Below are 15955 nucleotides of genomic sequence, written 5' to 3' on the forward strand. Positions count from 1 at the left end.
CTCTGCAGAAACTTCCTGTTGCCATATGGGAAGATATGCAGTGCCTGGCTGAATCCTTATCAAACTGGATTTAGAGAACTTTACAGCAATGAACACTTGATGCTAGCATTTGGTATGTACCTCCTTAAATCAAGGTAATGAAGTGCTTTTAGTTTCTTTAAACCTTAGTGCCACATTTGACTTGGTTCACCATTCAATCCCTCTTCCCCGATATATACCAACTAGTTATATCTGGGGAAAGTACTATCATGGTTTCATTCACACTTGCAAGGTAGGACAATTTAAGTGCAGTGGCTCAACTACTTACCTAAATCATTTGACCTAACTAGTGCGGTTCCCCAGGGCTCAATCTTGGGCCAAATACTTTTTAGCATTTTTCTTTCACCTTTAGCCCTTTTTATTCAATTACTTGGAAAGAGAGACTGGCCTGGGGGGGGGGGGGGGGTTACAGATATTTGCTCAAAGGAAAGAGAGGGTGCTGGAAGTGATGAGATATGGAGGGGCCCCACCATCACTATCCCCTGAGCCTGCCCTGCAGCCAATGCAGATGTATCAGAAAGTTCCTAAAAGCCTGGAGTTTGTTAGAACAAAGTATTAAAACATAGTCTCCATTGTGCTGACTAATTAAATTGTGGGTGTCTCAAAAGCTAAGTGCTGTTGTATTTTTCTTATACACCATAACAAATGATATTTCTCCTGTTTTGGAGGAGTAGCCTAGTGGTTAGTGCAGCGGACTCTGATCCTGGGGAACTGGGTTTGATTCCCACTGCAGTTCCTTGTGACTCTGGGCAAGTCACCTAACCCTCCATTGCCCCAGGTACGAATAAGTACCTGTATATACTACTACTACTACTTAACATTTCTAGAGCGCTACTAGGGTTACGCAGCGCTGTACAAATTAACAAATAAGGACAGTCCCTGCTCAGAAGAGCTTACAATCTAAAGGACGAAATGTCAAGTTGGGGTAGTTTAGATTTCCTGAGAAGAGGTGTAGTGATTAGGTGCCGAAATTACTATGTAAACCGCTTTGAATGTAGTTACAAAAACCACAGAAAGGCGGTATATCAAGCCCCATTCCCCCTTAATATATAAACTCTGGCTAAAAAAAAGTGTATATATATATATTGCTGGAGAACAAACAAGAGGAGAGCCTCCTCAACCCAATGCAGCAAAAAAATCTAAGGGGCCCTTTTACTAAGCTGCTTAAGCTTCTACTTGTGCCCAACACGCGCCAAAATGGAATTACCGCCCAGCTACATGGCCCTTGTGGTCATTTCATTTCTGACAAACAGAAAATAAAAATGAATTAAACCAAAGGGGGGGGGGGGGGGGGAATAGCTGAAAAGCATAACCAGATGAATAAATGAAATCCATTATTCCTAGTAAGTTAGAACTTTACCTTCTCTCTCTTGCTGCAGGCATACATTTAATTCTTGTATTGTAGCTTTATCCATAGAAGCTACTACCTTCATCTGATCCAGCTCTTCTTCTAGGTTTAATCTGTAAAACAAATTATGAATGTTAACTTTGAAAAAGCAAGAAAAACAGAAAATCAACATTTTAACATAATGAATGCTGCTTTCTTATAAGATATTTACATACAATATAAAAGTTGTGATCTGTAAGATTTAAGACAGCCTGATTAGACTAGTTATTATTAAGTACAGTGCAACTGCTTACCTGTAATTCTTGTTCTCTAATAGCAACTTAAAAAGTTCATACAAATGGATCGCATGACCTAGTCATGCAGTACTGGAGGTTCCTAAGCTGATACTTGAAATTTCAAAGTTTCTAATTGCTTAGCAGCTTCTAATTGATTGATATTGTAATTTGATTGGGTTACAATGTGTGTCTGTGTATTGATTAAAATGGAGTAGGAGATGGGGTCTTAGTAGCAGGACTAAGGTGTCACAGTACATCAAACCTTTGTCTGCTCTATTTTTCTACTGTCCAACTCTGACTCCGATATTCAGCTTTAAATTTTTTTTAAAGCTTACATATATTGTTCTTCTAGATCCAAAGTACTGGTAAATATAGCTTATGTTTACCAGTACTTCAGATCCAGGACAAAGATAGTTTACCATATATTAAGTTTTTTATTTTGAAGCTGGAGTTGGAGTCAGTACGCTTTTACCAAATCTGACGCTGTCCAAAATTGTTTCTGACTCCCACTCCACAGCCCTGCTAAGTAGACTACACTGTTTTTAGTTAAGTGGCTTACGTTTGCATCCTTGTTTTAGTTTTAATTTTGAGTAATAAAATTTACATTTACGCACATAAATGCAGGTAATCTAGTCATTTATGCACCTAAAGTGCTACGTATGTGTCTAAATGATCATTTTCTGGTTACATGTTATTCTGTAACTATGGGCCAATATTCAATGGCGAGTACTTTGCAGGTGAATGATCATATAGCCAGAGTGTACAATACAAAATACTATAATGTATGCTCATTCTTTAAATTTACACCAGCTCTATGGCTGGTTTAAGCGATCCTGCATAAAATATAGGTGGGGTTTTGAGCTATTATGCTAGTATTCTAATAAAGAAAAGTAGACACCAACTTTTCTTCATAGAACAGGTACAAAACAGGCACACTCAGGCCTAAAAATAGGTAGTCCCTACTATAATTACCCTCCCCTTACTTTGTTGTGAGACATAATTGTTTATGTTTTTGTTTAAAAGGCACTTGGTAACTCCAATCTGTCCATTGCACACTGAGCAGAGGGTTTCAAGGTATCATCGCCTAGATTGCCAGAGTTGGATAACTTCATAAAAGAAAAGTCCATTCGTATGTTCTTATCCTTTCCTGGGCGATGATTCCTAATGTGAAACCTTGCATCACATAGCTAAAGTTTGGGTTCCTCTTTCCTACATGCATCACTTTGCACTTGCTCACATTGAATATCATCTGCCATTTGGATGCCCAGTCTCATAAGGTCCTCTAGCAATTTTTCACAATCCTCTTGTGATTTAACAACATTGAATAACTTTGCATCATCAGCACATTCAATTACCTCACTAGTTATTCCAATCTCTAGATCATTTATAAATATGTTGAAAAGCAGCTGTCCCAGTACAGACCCCTGGAGAACCCCACTATCTACCCTTCTCCATTGAGAATACTGACCATTTACTTACTTTCTGTTTTCTATCTTTTAACCAGTTTTTAATTCACAACAGGACACTGCCTCTTATCCCATGACATTCTAATTTCCTCAGGAGTCTTTCATGGGGTACTTTATCAATTGCCTTTTGAAAATCCAGATACACAATACTGACCAATTCACCTTTATCCGCATGTTTATTCACCCCTTCAAAGAAATGTAGCAGATTGGTGAAGCAATACTTCTCTTGACTAAATCCATGTTGGCTTAGTCTCATTTATCCATGCTTATGTATATGCTCTATAATTTTGTTCTTTATAATAGTCGCTACCATTTTGCCTGGCACCGACGTCAAGCTCATTGGTCTATAATTTCCTGGATCATTTGTGGAACTCTTTCTAAAAGCTGGCATTACATGGCCACCCTCCAATCTTCCAGTACCATGCTTGATTTTAAAGATAAAATTACATATTACTAACAATAGCTCTGCAAGTTCATTTTTCAATTCTACCAGTACTCTGGGATGTAGACTCTGGTCCAGGCAATTTGTTACTTTTCAGTTTGTCAAACTGCTCCATTACATCTTCTGGGTTTACAGAGATTTATTTTAATTTCCTTGATTCATCAGCATTAAATACTATTTCTGACACTGGTATCTCTCCCACATCTTCCTTGGTGAAAACTGAGTGCTCCTTTTATTCCTTGGTCATCTCTTACCAGCTTTCTGGTTCTAACATACCTACAAAAGTTTTTACAATGTGTTTTTGCCTCCAATGCAATCTTCTTTTCAAAGCCTCTCTTTGCCTTCCTTATTAGTGCTTTGCATTTGACTTGACATTCCTTATGCTGTTTCCTATTACTTTTAGTTTTATCTTTTTTCCATTTTCTGAAGGATTTTCTTTGAATTCTAACAACTTCCTTCACCTCACTTTTTAACCATTGCCGGCTGTCATTTGGCCTTCCTTCCTCCTTTTTTAATACATGGAATATATCTGGTCTGAACTTCCAGGATGGCATTTTTGAATAGCATCCACACCTGATGTACATTTTTGACCTTTGTGGTTGCTCCTTTAAGGTGTTTTTTTTTTTAACCATTCTCCTCATTTATCAGGCTCCTTTTCAAAAGTTAAATGCTAACATATTGGATTGACTGTGTGTACTTACTCCAGAGATTATATCAAATCTAATCATGTTGTGATCACTGTTATCTAGGCATCGTTGTTGATGATACGTTGAAACCCTCTGCTCAGTGTGTGGCAGCAGCTAAGAAAGCAAATAGAATGTTAGGTATTATTAGGAAAAGACCGCACCTCAAATATTATGTTCAATTCTGGTCACTGCATCTTAAAAAAGATATAGTGGAATTAGAAAGGGTACAGAGAAGGGCAATAACAATGATAAAGGGGATGGGACAACTTCCCTATGAGGAAAGGCTAGGGCTCTTCAGTTTGGACAAAAGACAGCTGAGGGGAGATATGACAGAGGTCTATAAAATAATGAGTGTAGTGGAATGGGTAGATGTGAATCGCTTGTTTACTCTTTCCAAAAATACTAGGTCTAGGGGGGCACGCAATGAAGCCAGAAAGTAGTGAATTTAAAACTAATCGGAGAAAAGTTTTCTTCACTCAATGTGTAATTAAACTCTGGAATTCATTTGCTCCTAAACCATGTTGGGTTGGGATGAAATCCAGGCTGTCTTTCTAGGAAAAATACATGCATAGGAGAGTCTATTCTTTCTCTTAAGTATCTAAGAAAGGATTCAGAGGGGTTCCTATTCCTTCGCACAACCAATAACGCAGATGCTGAAGTGGCTTTCTGTCACCTATATGCTTCTGGGATCACGCCTTGACTTTAATATACTAGCTAGGGGTAGCACAGTACACAGTCTGTAGAATGTTTGGTCGATAAGGCTAAGGCTTAGGCTTAAAGGACTTTTCCCTAAGCCATATAGTCAGAGGCCAGGATGGCAGAAACCCAGACATCTACTTAGATATGGAACAAGTATTTATACTCACAGGGAATTTCTCAAATGTATTTCCTCCCTTTGTAATATGGTAATACTTACTACTCCCTCTTTCTGGAATAGATTAGCATGTTCACAGGTCAGGTAGTGTTCTGCAGTAACCACTGATATCAAACAAAGGGAAAAATTACATTGCTTCTAGTAGAAGCTTTGGGACTCTATGCAGGCACCCACACTACAAAATTACCAGCTGCCCTACATTTGGATAGCAAAGAGTCTTTCTGCTGAGTGGTTGGAGGAAAGCAGGTCTGGAGAGGTTTCATCAGACTTTTTAAGAAAAAATAAATCTGGTGTGGTTCATATTGTTAGCAATGAGCAGATGGAGACTACAAGATCTTCAATAAATATAATTTGCAGGCTTTTCAAGGCTGGAGAAGTTTGTTATTGTTAAGTTAGAATTGCAGAATTATATAATGCTAAGATTTGATAATCATATGCTAGAATGTGAACAAAAGGTAGAAAATGTGGAATATAAGGAAATCCAGGACTTCTTGGCAAAATGTTAGTCTACTAATGAAGATGGAAAAATACAGTAAATATGATAAAATGCCACAATTTAAGAACGGTGAATTTCAGTAAATTGAATAATATCTCAGGTATTGATTTGTTTAAAAATTATTTGAAAGACATTTTAGAAATTACAAACCTTCTTTTCCCCAATTGATTTCTGCTATTATTTGCTTCAGAAGAATAAAATCAGAGATGAGATTGTTGTTAATAGATCTAAGAACTCTCTTTGATTTTATAATGCTCTTTTAAGATGCCCGCTTGGCAATTTGGGGAGGATAGCTTCTAGCCAGCAATTCATTCAATAATACCATAGCTTTCACTTTATATTAAGTCATGGTAGCACAGATATGATGATACCTCAAAAACTAAGATACTGGAATGTTATTTTTAGAATAAACAGGATGCATACTAGAATATTGCAACAAAGTATTGCGATCCATTCTGCAAAATTAATAGAACCATTGGTGACATTGTGTGGACTATAAACATGATTTTGACTCTTTTTGATGAATAATTTTAGAGCAATTAAGGATAAGAGGGTGCCTTTGGCAGTGTGAATAAAAATGGATATTTTTGTTAAATATAGTGACTCCTAGAGGTTTGAATGCATCTATACAATGGAAAGCTTTCTTGTAATGAGCTCCAACAGGAATAGTTTGATTAGCAGGAGAAGTATGACTTTTTTAAATATTGGTGTCTGCATGCTGGCGACAGCCACTGTGAGAGCCTTGAATGTTTGAATTACAGATCTGATCTTTGCCTGAGGCACTGATCTTGAATTGCAAAACAGAATTCCTATTGGGATGAGAATAACAAATGTAAAAGATGAAAGAGATAAGTGACATCATAAATTATCCAGCAGATATTCAGCACTATATAACCGGCCAAAAATGGCTCCTGGTCAGTTAAATGGTACTTAACCAGCAAAGTGCTAATATTCAGTATGAGATAGCTGGTTATATCTGCTGAATATTCTCTTAGCCTAGCAAATAATGGCTAACTGGCTATATCGTGCGATATAACCGGCTAGCTGTGAATATTCAGCACATTTGCTGGCTAAGTTTAGTGGCCAAATAGGACCGCCTAAATAGCAGACCTATCATTGGCCACTATAAACTTAACTGGCCTGCGTTGAATATTAACTTGGCCAGTAAATGGTGAAGTTCGCTCAGAGGAGGGAAAGGTGAGTAGCGGAGTGCCTCAGGGATCGGTGCTGGGGCCGATTCTATTCAATATATTTGGAGTGACATTGCCGAAGGGTTACAAGGTAAAGTTTGCCTTTTTGCGGATGAGACCAAGATTTGCATCAGAGTGGACACCCTGGAGGGAGTGGAAAACATGAAAAAAGATCTGCGGAAGCTAGAAGAATGGTCTAACATTTGGCAATTAAAATTCAATGCGAAGAAATGCAAAGCGATGCATTTAGGGAGTAGAAATCCAAGGGAGACGTATGTGTTAGGCGGGGAGAGTCTGATAGGTACGGACGGGGAGAGGGTCTTGGAGTGATAGTATCTGAGGACCTAAAGGCGATGAAACAGTGTGACAAAGCGGTGGCCGTAGCTAGAAGATTGCTAGGCTGTATAGAGAGAGGTGTGACCAGCAGAAGAAAAGAGGTTTTAATACCCCTATATAAGACATTGGTGAGGCCCCACCTGGAGTATTGTGTTCTGTTTTGGAGGCCGTATCTTGCGAAGGATGTTAAAAAAAAATGGAAGCGGTGCAAAGAAAAGCTACGAGAATGGTATGGGATTTACGTTCCACGACATATGAGGAGAGACTTGTTGACCTGAACATGTATACCCTGGAGGAAAGGAGAAACAGGGGTGATATGATACAGACGTTCAAATATTTGAAAGGTATTAATCCGCAAATGAACCTTTTCTGGAGAGGGGAAGGCGGTAGAACGAGAGGACATGAAATGAGATTGAAGGGGGGCAGACTCAAGAAAAATGTCAGGAAGTATTTCTTCACGGAGAGAGTGGTGGATGCTTGGAATGCCCTCCCGCGGGAGGTGGTGGAAATGAAAACGGTAACGGAATTCAATCATGCGTGGGATAAACATAAAGGAATCCTGTTCAGAAGGAATGGATCCTCAGGAGCTTAGCCGAGATTGGGTGGCAGAGCCGGTGGTGGGAGGCGGGGCTGGTGGTTGGGAGGCAGGGATAGTGCTGGGCAGACTTATACGGTCTGTGCCAGGGCTGGTGGTTGGGAGGCGGGAATAATCCTGGGCAGACTTATACGGTCTGTATCAGAGCTGGTGGTGGGAGGTGGGGCTGGTGGTTGGGAGGCGGGGATAGTGCTGGGCAGACTTGTACGGTCTGTGCCCTGAAGAGGACAGGTACAAATCAAGGTAGGGTATACACAAAAAGTAGTACATATGAGTTTATCTTGTTGGGCAGACTGGATGGACTGTGCAGGTCTTTTTCTGCCGTCATCTACTATGTATGTTACTATGTTACAGTTACGTTTAAACCGGTCAAAAAGAAAGAAAAACGGATATTCAATGCCAGTCTTTGGAAACAGCCAGGTACTGAATATCCGGGCTCCGCGCCAATTGCTGGACTTAGCTGGCCTGCCTCCCATGGGCAGAATATCGTCTGGTATATATTTTTCTGGAAGATTGAACACTTGAAATAGAAGCTGTGTTGCACAATGAATAGTCAAATAGACTATTTGTTCTATAATATAATTTTAAATGATGACGTTCACTGTTTTTGGGAACTATTTTGTTTCTATTATTTTGGAACAGAGGACGCCCATCTCAGAAACGACCAAATCCAAGCCATTTGGTCATGGGAGGAGCCAGCATTCGTAGTGCACTAGTCCCCCTGACATGCCAAGACACCAACCGGGCACCCTAGGGGGAACTGCAGTGGACTTCAGAAATTACTCCCAGGTGCATAGCTCCCTTACCTTGTGTGCTGAGCCCCCCAACTCCCCCACTCCCCACAACTGTACACAACTACCATCAGTGTGTTTTTTCTAGCGTAAAAGGTGTCAGTACTCAAATGCCTGGCCACCCTTCAGGGGTGGTGTGATCACTGAGGGACTCACCCCACAATAGCCAGGCCCTCTGTAACCAGTCACAGAATCTATGACAAGGCAGAATTGGTGTGTAGGGCCTGAGCTCTTTCATTAAAACTTGGGGACCATGGGTCAATTTTAGCAGACAATGAAAAAGGTGCCAGTACTCAGTACCCCCAAGTACCCCCTCAAAAAAAGCCCTGACTACCATAGCCCTAAGGGGTGAAGGGGGCCATCTACATGTGGGTACAGTGGGTTTGTGGTGGGTTTTGAAGGGCTCACATTTACCACCACAAGTGTAACAGGTAGGGGGGGATGGGCCTGGGTCCATCTGCCTGAAGTGCACTACACCCACTAAAACTGCTCCAGGGACCTGCATACTGCTGTGATGGACCTGAGTATGACATTTGAGGCTCACATAGAGGCTGGCAAAAAATATTTAAAAAGGTTTTTTTAAGGTGGCAGAGGGTTGGTGACCACTGGGGGAGTAAGGGGAGGTCATCCCCGATTCCCTCCGGAGGTCATCTGGTCAGTTCGGGCACCTTTTAGAGGCTTAGTCGTAACAAAAAAAGGACCAAGTAAAGTCGCCCAAGTGCTTGTCAGGGACACCCTTCTTTTTTCCATTATCGGTCGAGGACGCCCATGTGTTAGGCACACCCAAGTCCCGCCTTCGCTACGCTTCCGACACGCCCCGTGAACTTTGGTCGTCCCCGTGACGGAAAGCAGTTCAGGACGCCCAAAATCGGCTTTCAATTATGCCGATTTGGGCGACCCTGGGAGAAGGACGCCCATCTCTCAATTTGTGTTGAAAGATGGGCGCCCTTCTCTTTTGAAAATAAGCCTGATAGTGTCTCATGTCCCATAATGAATTTGATCTGGAGAGTATGGATATGTATTTGTACAGTTGAGATTATGTATCCATCAATTTATTATAAGTGGTATGGCAATTGAAATCACCGATTATACTGTCGCCAAATTTGCTTGCTTTTCTAATTTCTGTTAACCTATCTTCAACTGTCTTATTGTTCTGGCCTGATGAACAGTAGTATGCCAAAGACTGCACTTAAACCATTGATAGACCTGTTGTTTGAGGTCTGAGCTTGCTGAGGCTTTTTCATCCATGTGTATCCCAAATAGATATATCCACAAATTTTTGACTGGGAGTGAGATACTTATTTTGATGTTTATATTAGTGGGACTCCACCTCCTTCTTCTTTTGAGGATAGTAGTATAGCCCTACGCATATATTTTTTCCCTTCACACAGGGAATTTCTATCCATAAAGATTCCATGCTGCTGTCTTATTTCATGAAGAATTTTTATTTTGTTTGATTGAATTCCTTTTTAACATACAGGACAACCCCCCTTCCAATTTGATCCACTTTATCATTGCGATATAATTAATGCCCTGGGAACACAGTATCTTATTGATTGTCCTCCTTTCATCAGGCCTCTAAGATACCTATTATATCTATCTCTTCATTTAGGGGTCCTTTTTCAAAGCTGTGGGAAAAAGGGCCCTGGGGCAGCAGCATGAGCTGTTTTTCCCAAACAAAAATGGCCACACAGTAAGATAACCTTTACCGCATGGCCATGTGGTGAGGAGAACTTACTGCCACCCACTGAGGTGGCAGAAAGGGCTCCCATGGAAACCCGGTGTTAACCAGGCCGCACTACAGAAAAAAAACACTTTTCTGGAGCACTGGAAATGGCACACGCTCCAGCCGGTGGCTGCGTTGGGTCGGCGGTAGTTCCAGATTAATGAGCAGTGAGCCCATGTTGGGCTAACCACCGCTTTGTAAAAGACCCCCTAAGTGCTATATACTCTAACTCTCCTCTCTTATCATTTAGGCTTCTAGATTTGTATACAGACACTTGTGTTTTTTCCTTGCATCTACAAGTTGCTTAGAAGTTGACAGGGATAATTTGTAACCTTTGCTCTGTTCTACCCTTGAACACTCCTGGTTTTCTTTCATCTTGGTTGAAACCTCTCTATTTGGATTCCCTAAATGTCCTGTTATAACAGTATCCTTAAAGGATACCTCACTCTGAACCATGCACTCCTGAACGAATGTTGGCTTTGCCCCCCGTTCTAATTTAAAAGCTGCTCTACCTCCTTTTTAAATGTTAGTGCCAGCAGCCTTGTTTCATCCAGGTTAATGTGGAATCCATCCTTTTGGAGTAGGCTTCCCCTTCCCCAGAATGTTGTCCAGTTCCTAACAAATCTAAATCCCTCCTCCCTGCATCATCGGCTCATCCATGCATTGAGACTTTGGAGTCAGCCTGCCTCTTGGGTCCTGCATGTGGAATGGGGAGCACTTCTGAAAATGCTACCCTAGAGGTTCTGGATTTTAGCTTTCTACCTAAGAGCCTAAATTTGGCTTCCAGAAGCTCCTTCCCACATGTTCCTATGTTGTTGGTACACACATGTAACAAAACAGCCAGCTACTGCCCAGCACTGTCTAAATGTTTATCTAGGTGATTAAATTGTAAGCTCTTTTGAGCAGGGACTGTCTCTTTGTATCAGGTGTTCAGCGCTGCGTGCATCTGGTAGCGCTATACAAATGCTAATAATAATAATGTGTGAGATCCACCCCCTTCGCACCAGGCAGGAAAGTAACAAAGCTATTTTCATGTCTACCAGCTACCCAGATATTAAATGCCTAATGACAATCTCCAACTAATATGGCTGTCCTAACCCTTTCCTTCTTGGCAGAAGCCCCTGAAGACACATCCTCAGTGCGAGAGGATATTGCACCCCTGGGGGAGAAATCCTGACTCCATGATCACTGCTTCTCCAAGGTGATGCTCTCCCTTCAAGTGACCTTTCTCCTCCATGGCAGCACAGAGGTTGCCAGACTGGAAGTAGAACTTCTCTACTATGTCCCTGTAGACCTCCTCTATATATCTCTCTAACTACCTCAGCTGCACCAGGTCTTCTACTCTAGCCTCCAGGGATTGGACCCATTCTCTGAGTGCTAGGAACTCTTTGCACCGAGTACACACATATGACCTCTGACTAACTAGGAGATAATCAAAAATGTGACACTCAGTGCAAAAGGTTGGATAGCCCCCATCTTGCTGCTGGACTACTATCTGCATATTATTATTAATAATTTCTTAATTACGTTGCTAATGGACTAGGAAGTTGCAAACTGAATTCCTCTACAATTGTTAGTTATATTCTAGGGTATGCTAATATTCAGGGTTCTTTAAATTATTTTTATTTGTATTGCTATTTGTAGATTCCCTTCTATAGATCTATTTCTAAGAGCTAATTACTGGCTGGTAGAGATGCCCTAATTAACTTTCTAGCCTTCCAATTGGTTCAACAGCCTATAAATCAGAGATCAGGCCAGGGGTAGATGGGAGCTGGGATGGATGGGAGGGGATTAAACTCTAAACTGAGGTTTCCTGTGACTATCAGCTCTTCTCTTCACTGATGCTATGGTAAACTCTAGAACAGTCCCTTAACTGCTAACCTACAGTATGAAACTGTATTTCCAAAATAGCGCTTAGGTGGAATTTGGCACTTACATGCATATATGCTATTCTTCCAGTGACAGACACACATACTCAGCAAGTTAACTGTAAGAATTTACTTTATAGAATTATAATAATATTGTCCCTTTATCTAAAAAATAGGGCAGAATTTCATAAAGAAGTGTACATGCATGAGTTATGGACATGCTGATGACTATATTAATGCACAAAAGGGAGAAGGAAGAAAACTCTTTAGAACAATAAGAAAAACTTCCCAATTAAAGAAAATATACAGATATAGCCATAATCTCAAATTACCAAAAAGTAGAGAAAATACCTCAGTAAAAATACAAAAACCAGGTTTTAGAGAACTTGTCCCTGGAAAAATCACTCTCAAAGTCATTAAAAAAATCCATTTACAGCCCATACAAATTGACAACCTAGTGCTTCTTTGGCAGCCACCACAGGCCAGCGTTCGACCGGGTAAGCTTTATGGATGTTAGCATGTGGGCACATGTATCCATGGAAGAGATATTTGTGGAGTTTGTTTTATGACCTATGATGGTGATTTTTTTCAGGTAATCTACTATAATAAAACGCACCTCCAACATTCTGAAGCTGACTCCGTGGCTTCAGTGAAGGGTTCGTAACATCGTTACAGGGTTCGTAACATCGTAAGTCTGTCACATCACTCTCTGCCCCGCCCTCACGTCAAAACGTGATGACGTCGAGGGCGGAACAGTGAGAGTGAAGGCAACGGTGTACACTTATGATGTCAAGGGACGTATCACATGGAACTGTATGGAAAGAAGGGAGGAGCGTCAGGAGAAGGGGTCATTTTCAGTTAGCGAAGGCAACGGTGCACAGTTGCCAGGCAACGGTACGCGACATCTACGGACCTATCAGAGGGAAATGTATGGGAAGAAGGGAGGAGCCTCGGGCAACGGTACGCAATGTCCAGGGACCAATCAGAGGGACGTGTATGGGAAGAAGGGAGGAGCGTCAGTAGAAGAGCTCATTTTCTCTGAGTCAAGTCAACGGTGCACAGTTCCCACGCAACGGTACACAATATCGAGGGACCTATCAGAGGGAAGTTTATGGGAATAAGGGAGGAGTGTCAGGACGGAGAAGGGGTCATTTTATGTGCACCACGCAGGACAGGAACATCACTGGAACTACAAGATTGACTGGTTTATTTCTCTGTATTTCCAGTGTACTCATATTTTCCTGTATTTGCAGCGTGGTAATATCCTAACACTTCCATTTACAACATTAATGGCAGAAAGTCATCACCTTACTAGCGCCCGTTTCATTGGTCTCAGAAACGTGCCTTTTTTTACTAGTAGTTGTATAAAACCCTGGTTTTTGTATTTTCACTGAGGTCTTTTTCTTCACTTTTTTTGTACTTTGAGACAGTGATGACTATTACCAAATACTTAAATAAGGGGGGGGGGGGGGGGGGAAATCATCCTTATGGAGACATGACTGCTGACTGAATCTGTATGGCTATTGTAGCCATGTGAGTAGTATCTAGGAAACCTTGCCCTCAGAGTATATGGTTTGCCTGAACAGTGTGCCTACCTAATGTTTTCAAGACCCTGAGACAGCATGACACTCTATTTTCATTGGAGAGGGTGGATGACAGAGGAACCCTTGCATTTCTAAGCTTTGCTGAAAACTCCATAGGTGTCATCCCTCTGCTAGATGGCTATTTAACAGGTGTTGGAGTAGATACAGTTAAATGATTTCAGCTTACTTTCCCAGGGTCATCCAGATGTTCTACCACACCCTTCATGTTGCAGTAAGTCCAGGCATTGCCTACTAGTGCAGAAGAGGGTACCCTCATTACAGAGTACCTGATATATCAGGAGGTTACTCTTGGAATCCAAAAGGTTCCTCACCCTCCATTTGGTGCTCTCTAACAAATTCTTGCTAGTGGCTGCTGGAATACACAGGACTGGAAGAATACTGACAAGGTTCTTCAAGGCAAGACATGCCATAAGCATCTTGAGAATAGGTAGATGACCCTTACACATGGAACCTACATGGGCAGCATACCAAAATGATAGTATATCAGTGTGCAAATGTCCATCACAGCTGGCAGATTTTACTAGTGCAGTCGGCATGCTGGTCCAATGTGTAGCTCTGCTCTTCTAAAACAATACTACCAGTCTCCACGTGGACATTTCCCTGTGGATCTCTGCACAAATGAAGTATCTAAAATGCCCCTTTTTATATCTAACATTTTGGCAACCAGTGGGATTTGCCAACTGCCTAACTCTGTCTGTAGTTCTTGTAGTAGCATGTAGCTATCACTGCAACTTATTTAAGAGCCTCAATATATTTAATGAACCAAATATACCAGACTATGATTCTTCTTTAGAAAGTGGAAAATGAGCTTGTTGCTATCTTTTGTAAAAATGTAAGACAGCAGATGTCCTCATTTGGTAAAGTACTCTTTTGAGGAAGAGGGAAAGGTTATAATTAAACACCTGTGACCTCTGATCTTGATACTGATTAACAAGTATCTTACCATGTACTATCTGGCAAGGACCTTCCTAAATAGTATGAGCCCTCTAGGATACTAATAATCAGGGGTCCTGGTGACCTTTCTGCATCTGACTCGGAATGAATAAATAAGATTAAGGATATTATGGAGTCTCCCTGATGACTGTGGACCTTCTGTGCAGAAGTAATCTAGGCCAAACTATGCTGTTCTCTGTTATGCAGTGTCAGAAAGATTTTTCTGCACTGAGAAGCATATCTTTACGTAGTTCTTCACAAAATCTTCAAATATTTTCATAATCAAACCTGATGGATTTTTCTAGGGAGGTCGTTTTGGGCTGTGATTTTAGAGAATCATCTGCTTCTGAAACTAATAGAAGAGGTAAAGATATTGCTTGACTAAAGCTATTTTCTGCTTCTGGAAGTGTATAACGTCAGTCTATGGAAACATTATAGTGCTGGTACAGCACTGATGTTCATGCAAAACCTTTTTCTTCAGCACTATGTCTCTGGCATCAGAGGTGTATATCTTCATGCTCTTCTAGGTCAGTGAATCCCAAACCTGTCCTGGGGGAGCCCCAGCCAGGTAGGTTTTCAGAATATCCACAAAGAATATGCATGAGGTAGATATACATACCAAAAAGGCAGTGTATGCACATAGATCTCATAAATATTCACTGTGGATATCCTTGAAACCTGACAGGCTGGGTTCCCCTGGGACAGGTTTGGAAATTACTGTTTTAGGCGCCGAACATCAGTGTCGATGCCAAAATTTGGGTGCTTCTTTGCTTAATGGGACACTGGTGAACATAAGAACAGCCATACCGGGTCAGACCAATGGTCCCATCTAGCCCACTATCCTACTTCCAACAGTGGCTAGTCCAGGTCACAAGGACCTGGCAGAAACCCAATGAGTAGGAATATTCCATGCTACCAATCCCGGGGCAAGAAGTGGCTTCCCTCATGTCCATCTCAACAACAGACTTTGGACTTTTCCTCCAGGAACCTCCCAAACCTTTTAAAAACCCAGATATGCTAACCGCTGTCACCACATCTTCCGGCAACGAGTTCCTGAGCTTAACTATTCTTTGAGTGAAGAAATATGTCCTCCTATTTTTGAAGGAAATCAATGACTTACTGCTGATGCACAATCAGCTCATTTTTCTTACTGCTACTCTGTAGGCTCAGAAAACCCACTGCTCAGGCAATCCCTTGGTGCATATGAGTTGGTGCCAATGCCTGATTCTCAATGCTTGGCACTTATGGCTGAACTCAATGGTCTTTTTAGCCTTTGGCTTTTTTTT

At 41.3% G+C, this 15955-nt stretch overlaps 1 protein-coding gene across 2 annotated transcripts in view; it reads right to left on the reverse strand.

Annotated features, from left to right (window-relative positions):
• CNTLN (centlein) overlaps positions 1-15955 on the reverse strand; it is a 535970-nt gene that overhangs the window by 262462 nt on the left and 257553 nt on the right. For both annotated transcript variants that reach the window (XM_030194226.1, XM_030194227.1), the window contains one exon: positions 1400-1500. In XM_030194226.1, coding sequence (XP_030050086.1) covers positions 1400-1500 — 101 coding nt within the window. The remainder of the gene's footprint in view (positions 1-1399; positions 1501-15955) is intronic.

Source organism: Microcaecilia unicolor, chromosome 2 (genome assembly GCF_901765095.1).
Source record: "Microcaecilia unicolor chromosome 2, aMicUni1.1, whole genome shotgun sequence".
Lineage (NCBI taxonomy): Eukaryota > Metazoa > Chordata > Amphibia > Gymnophiona > Siphonopidae > Microcaecilia > Microcaecilia unicolor.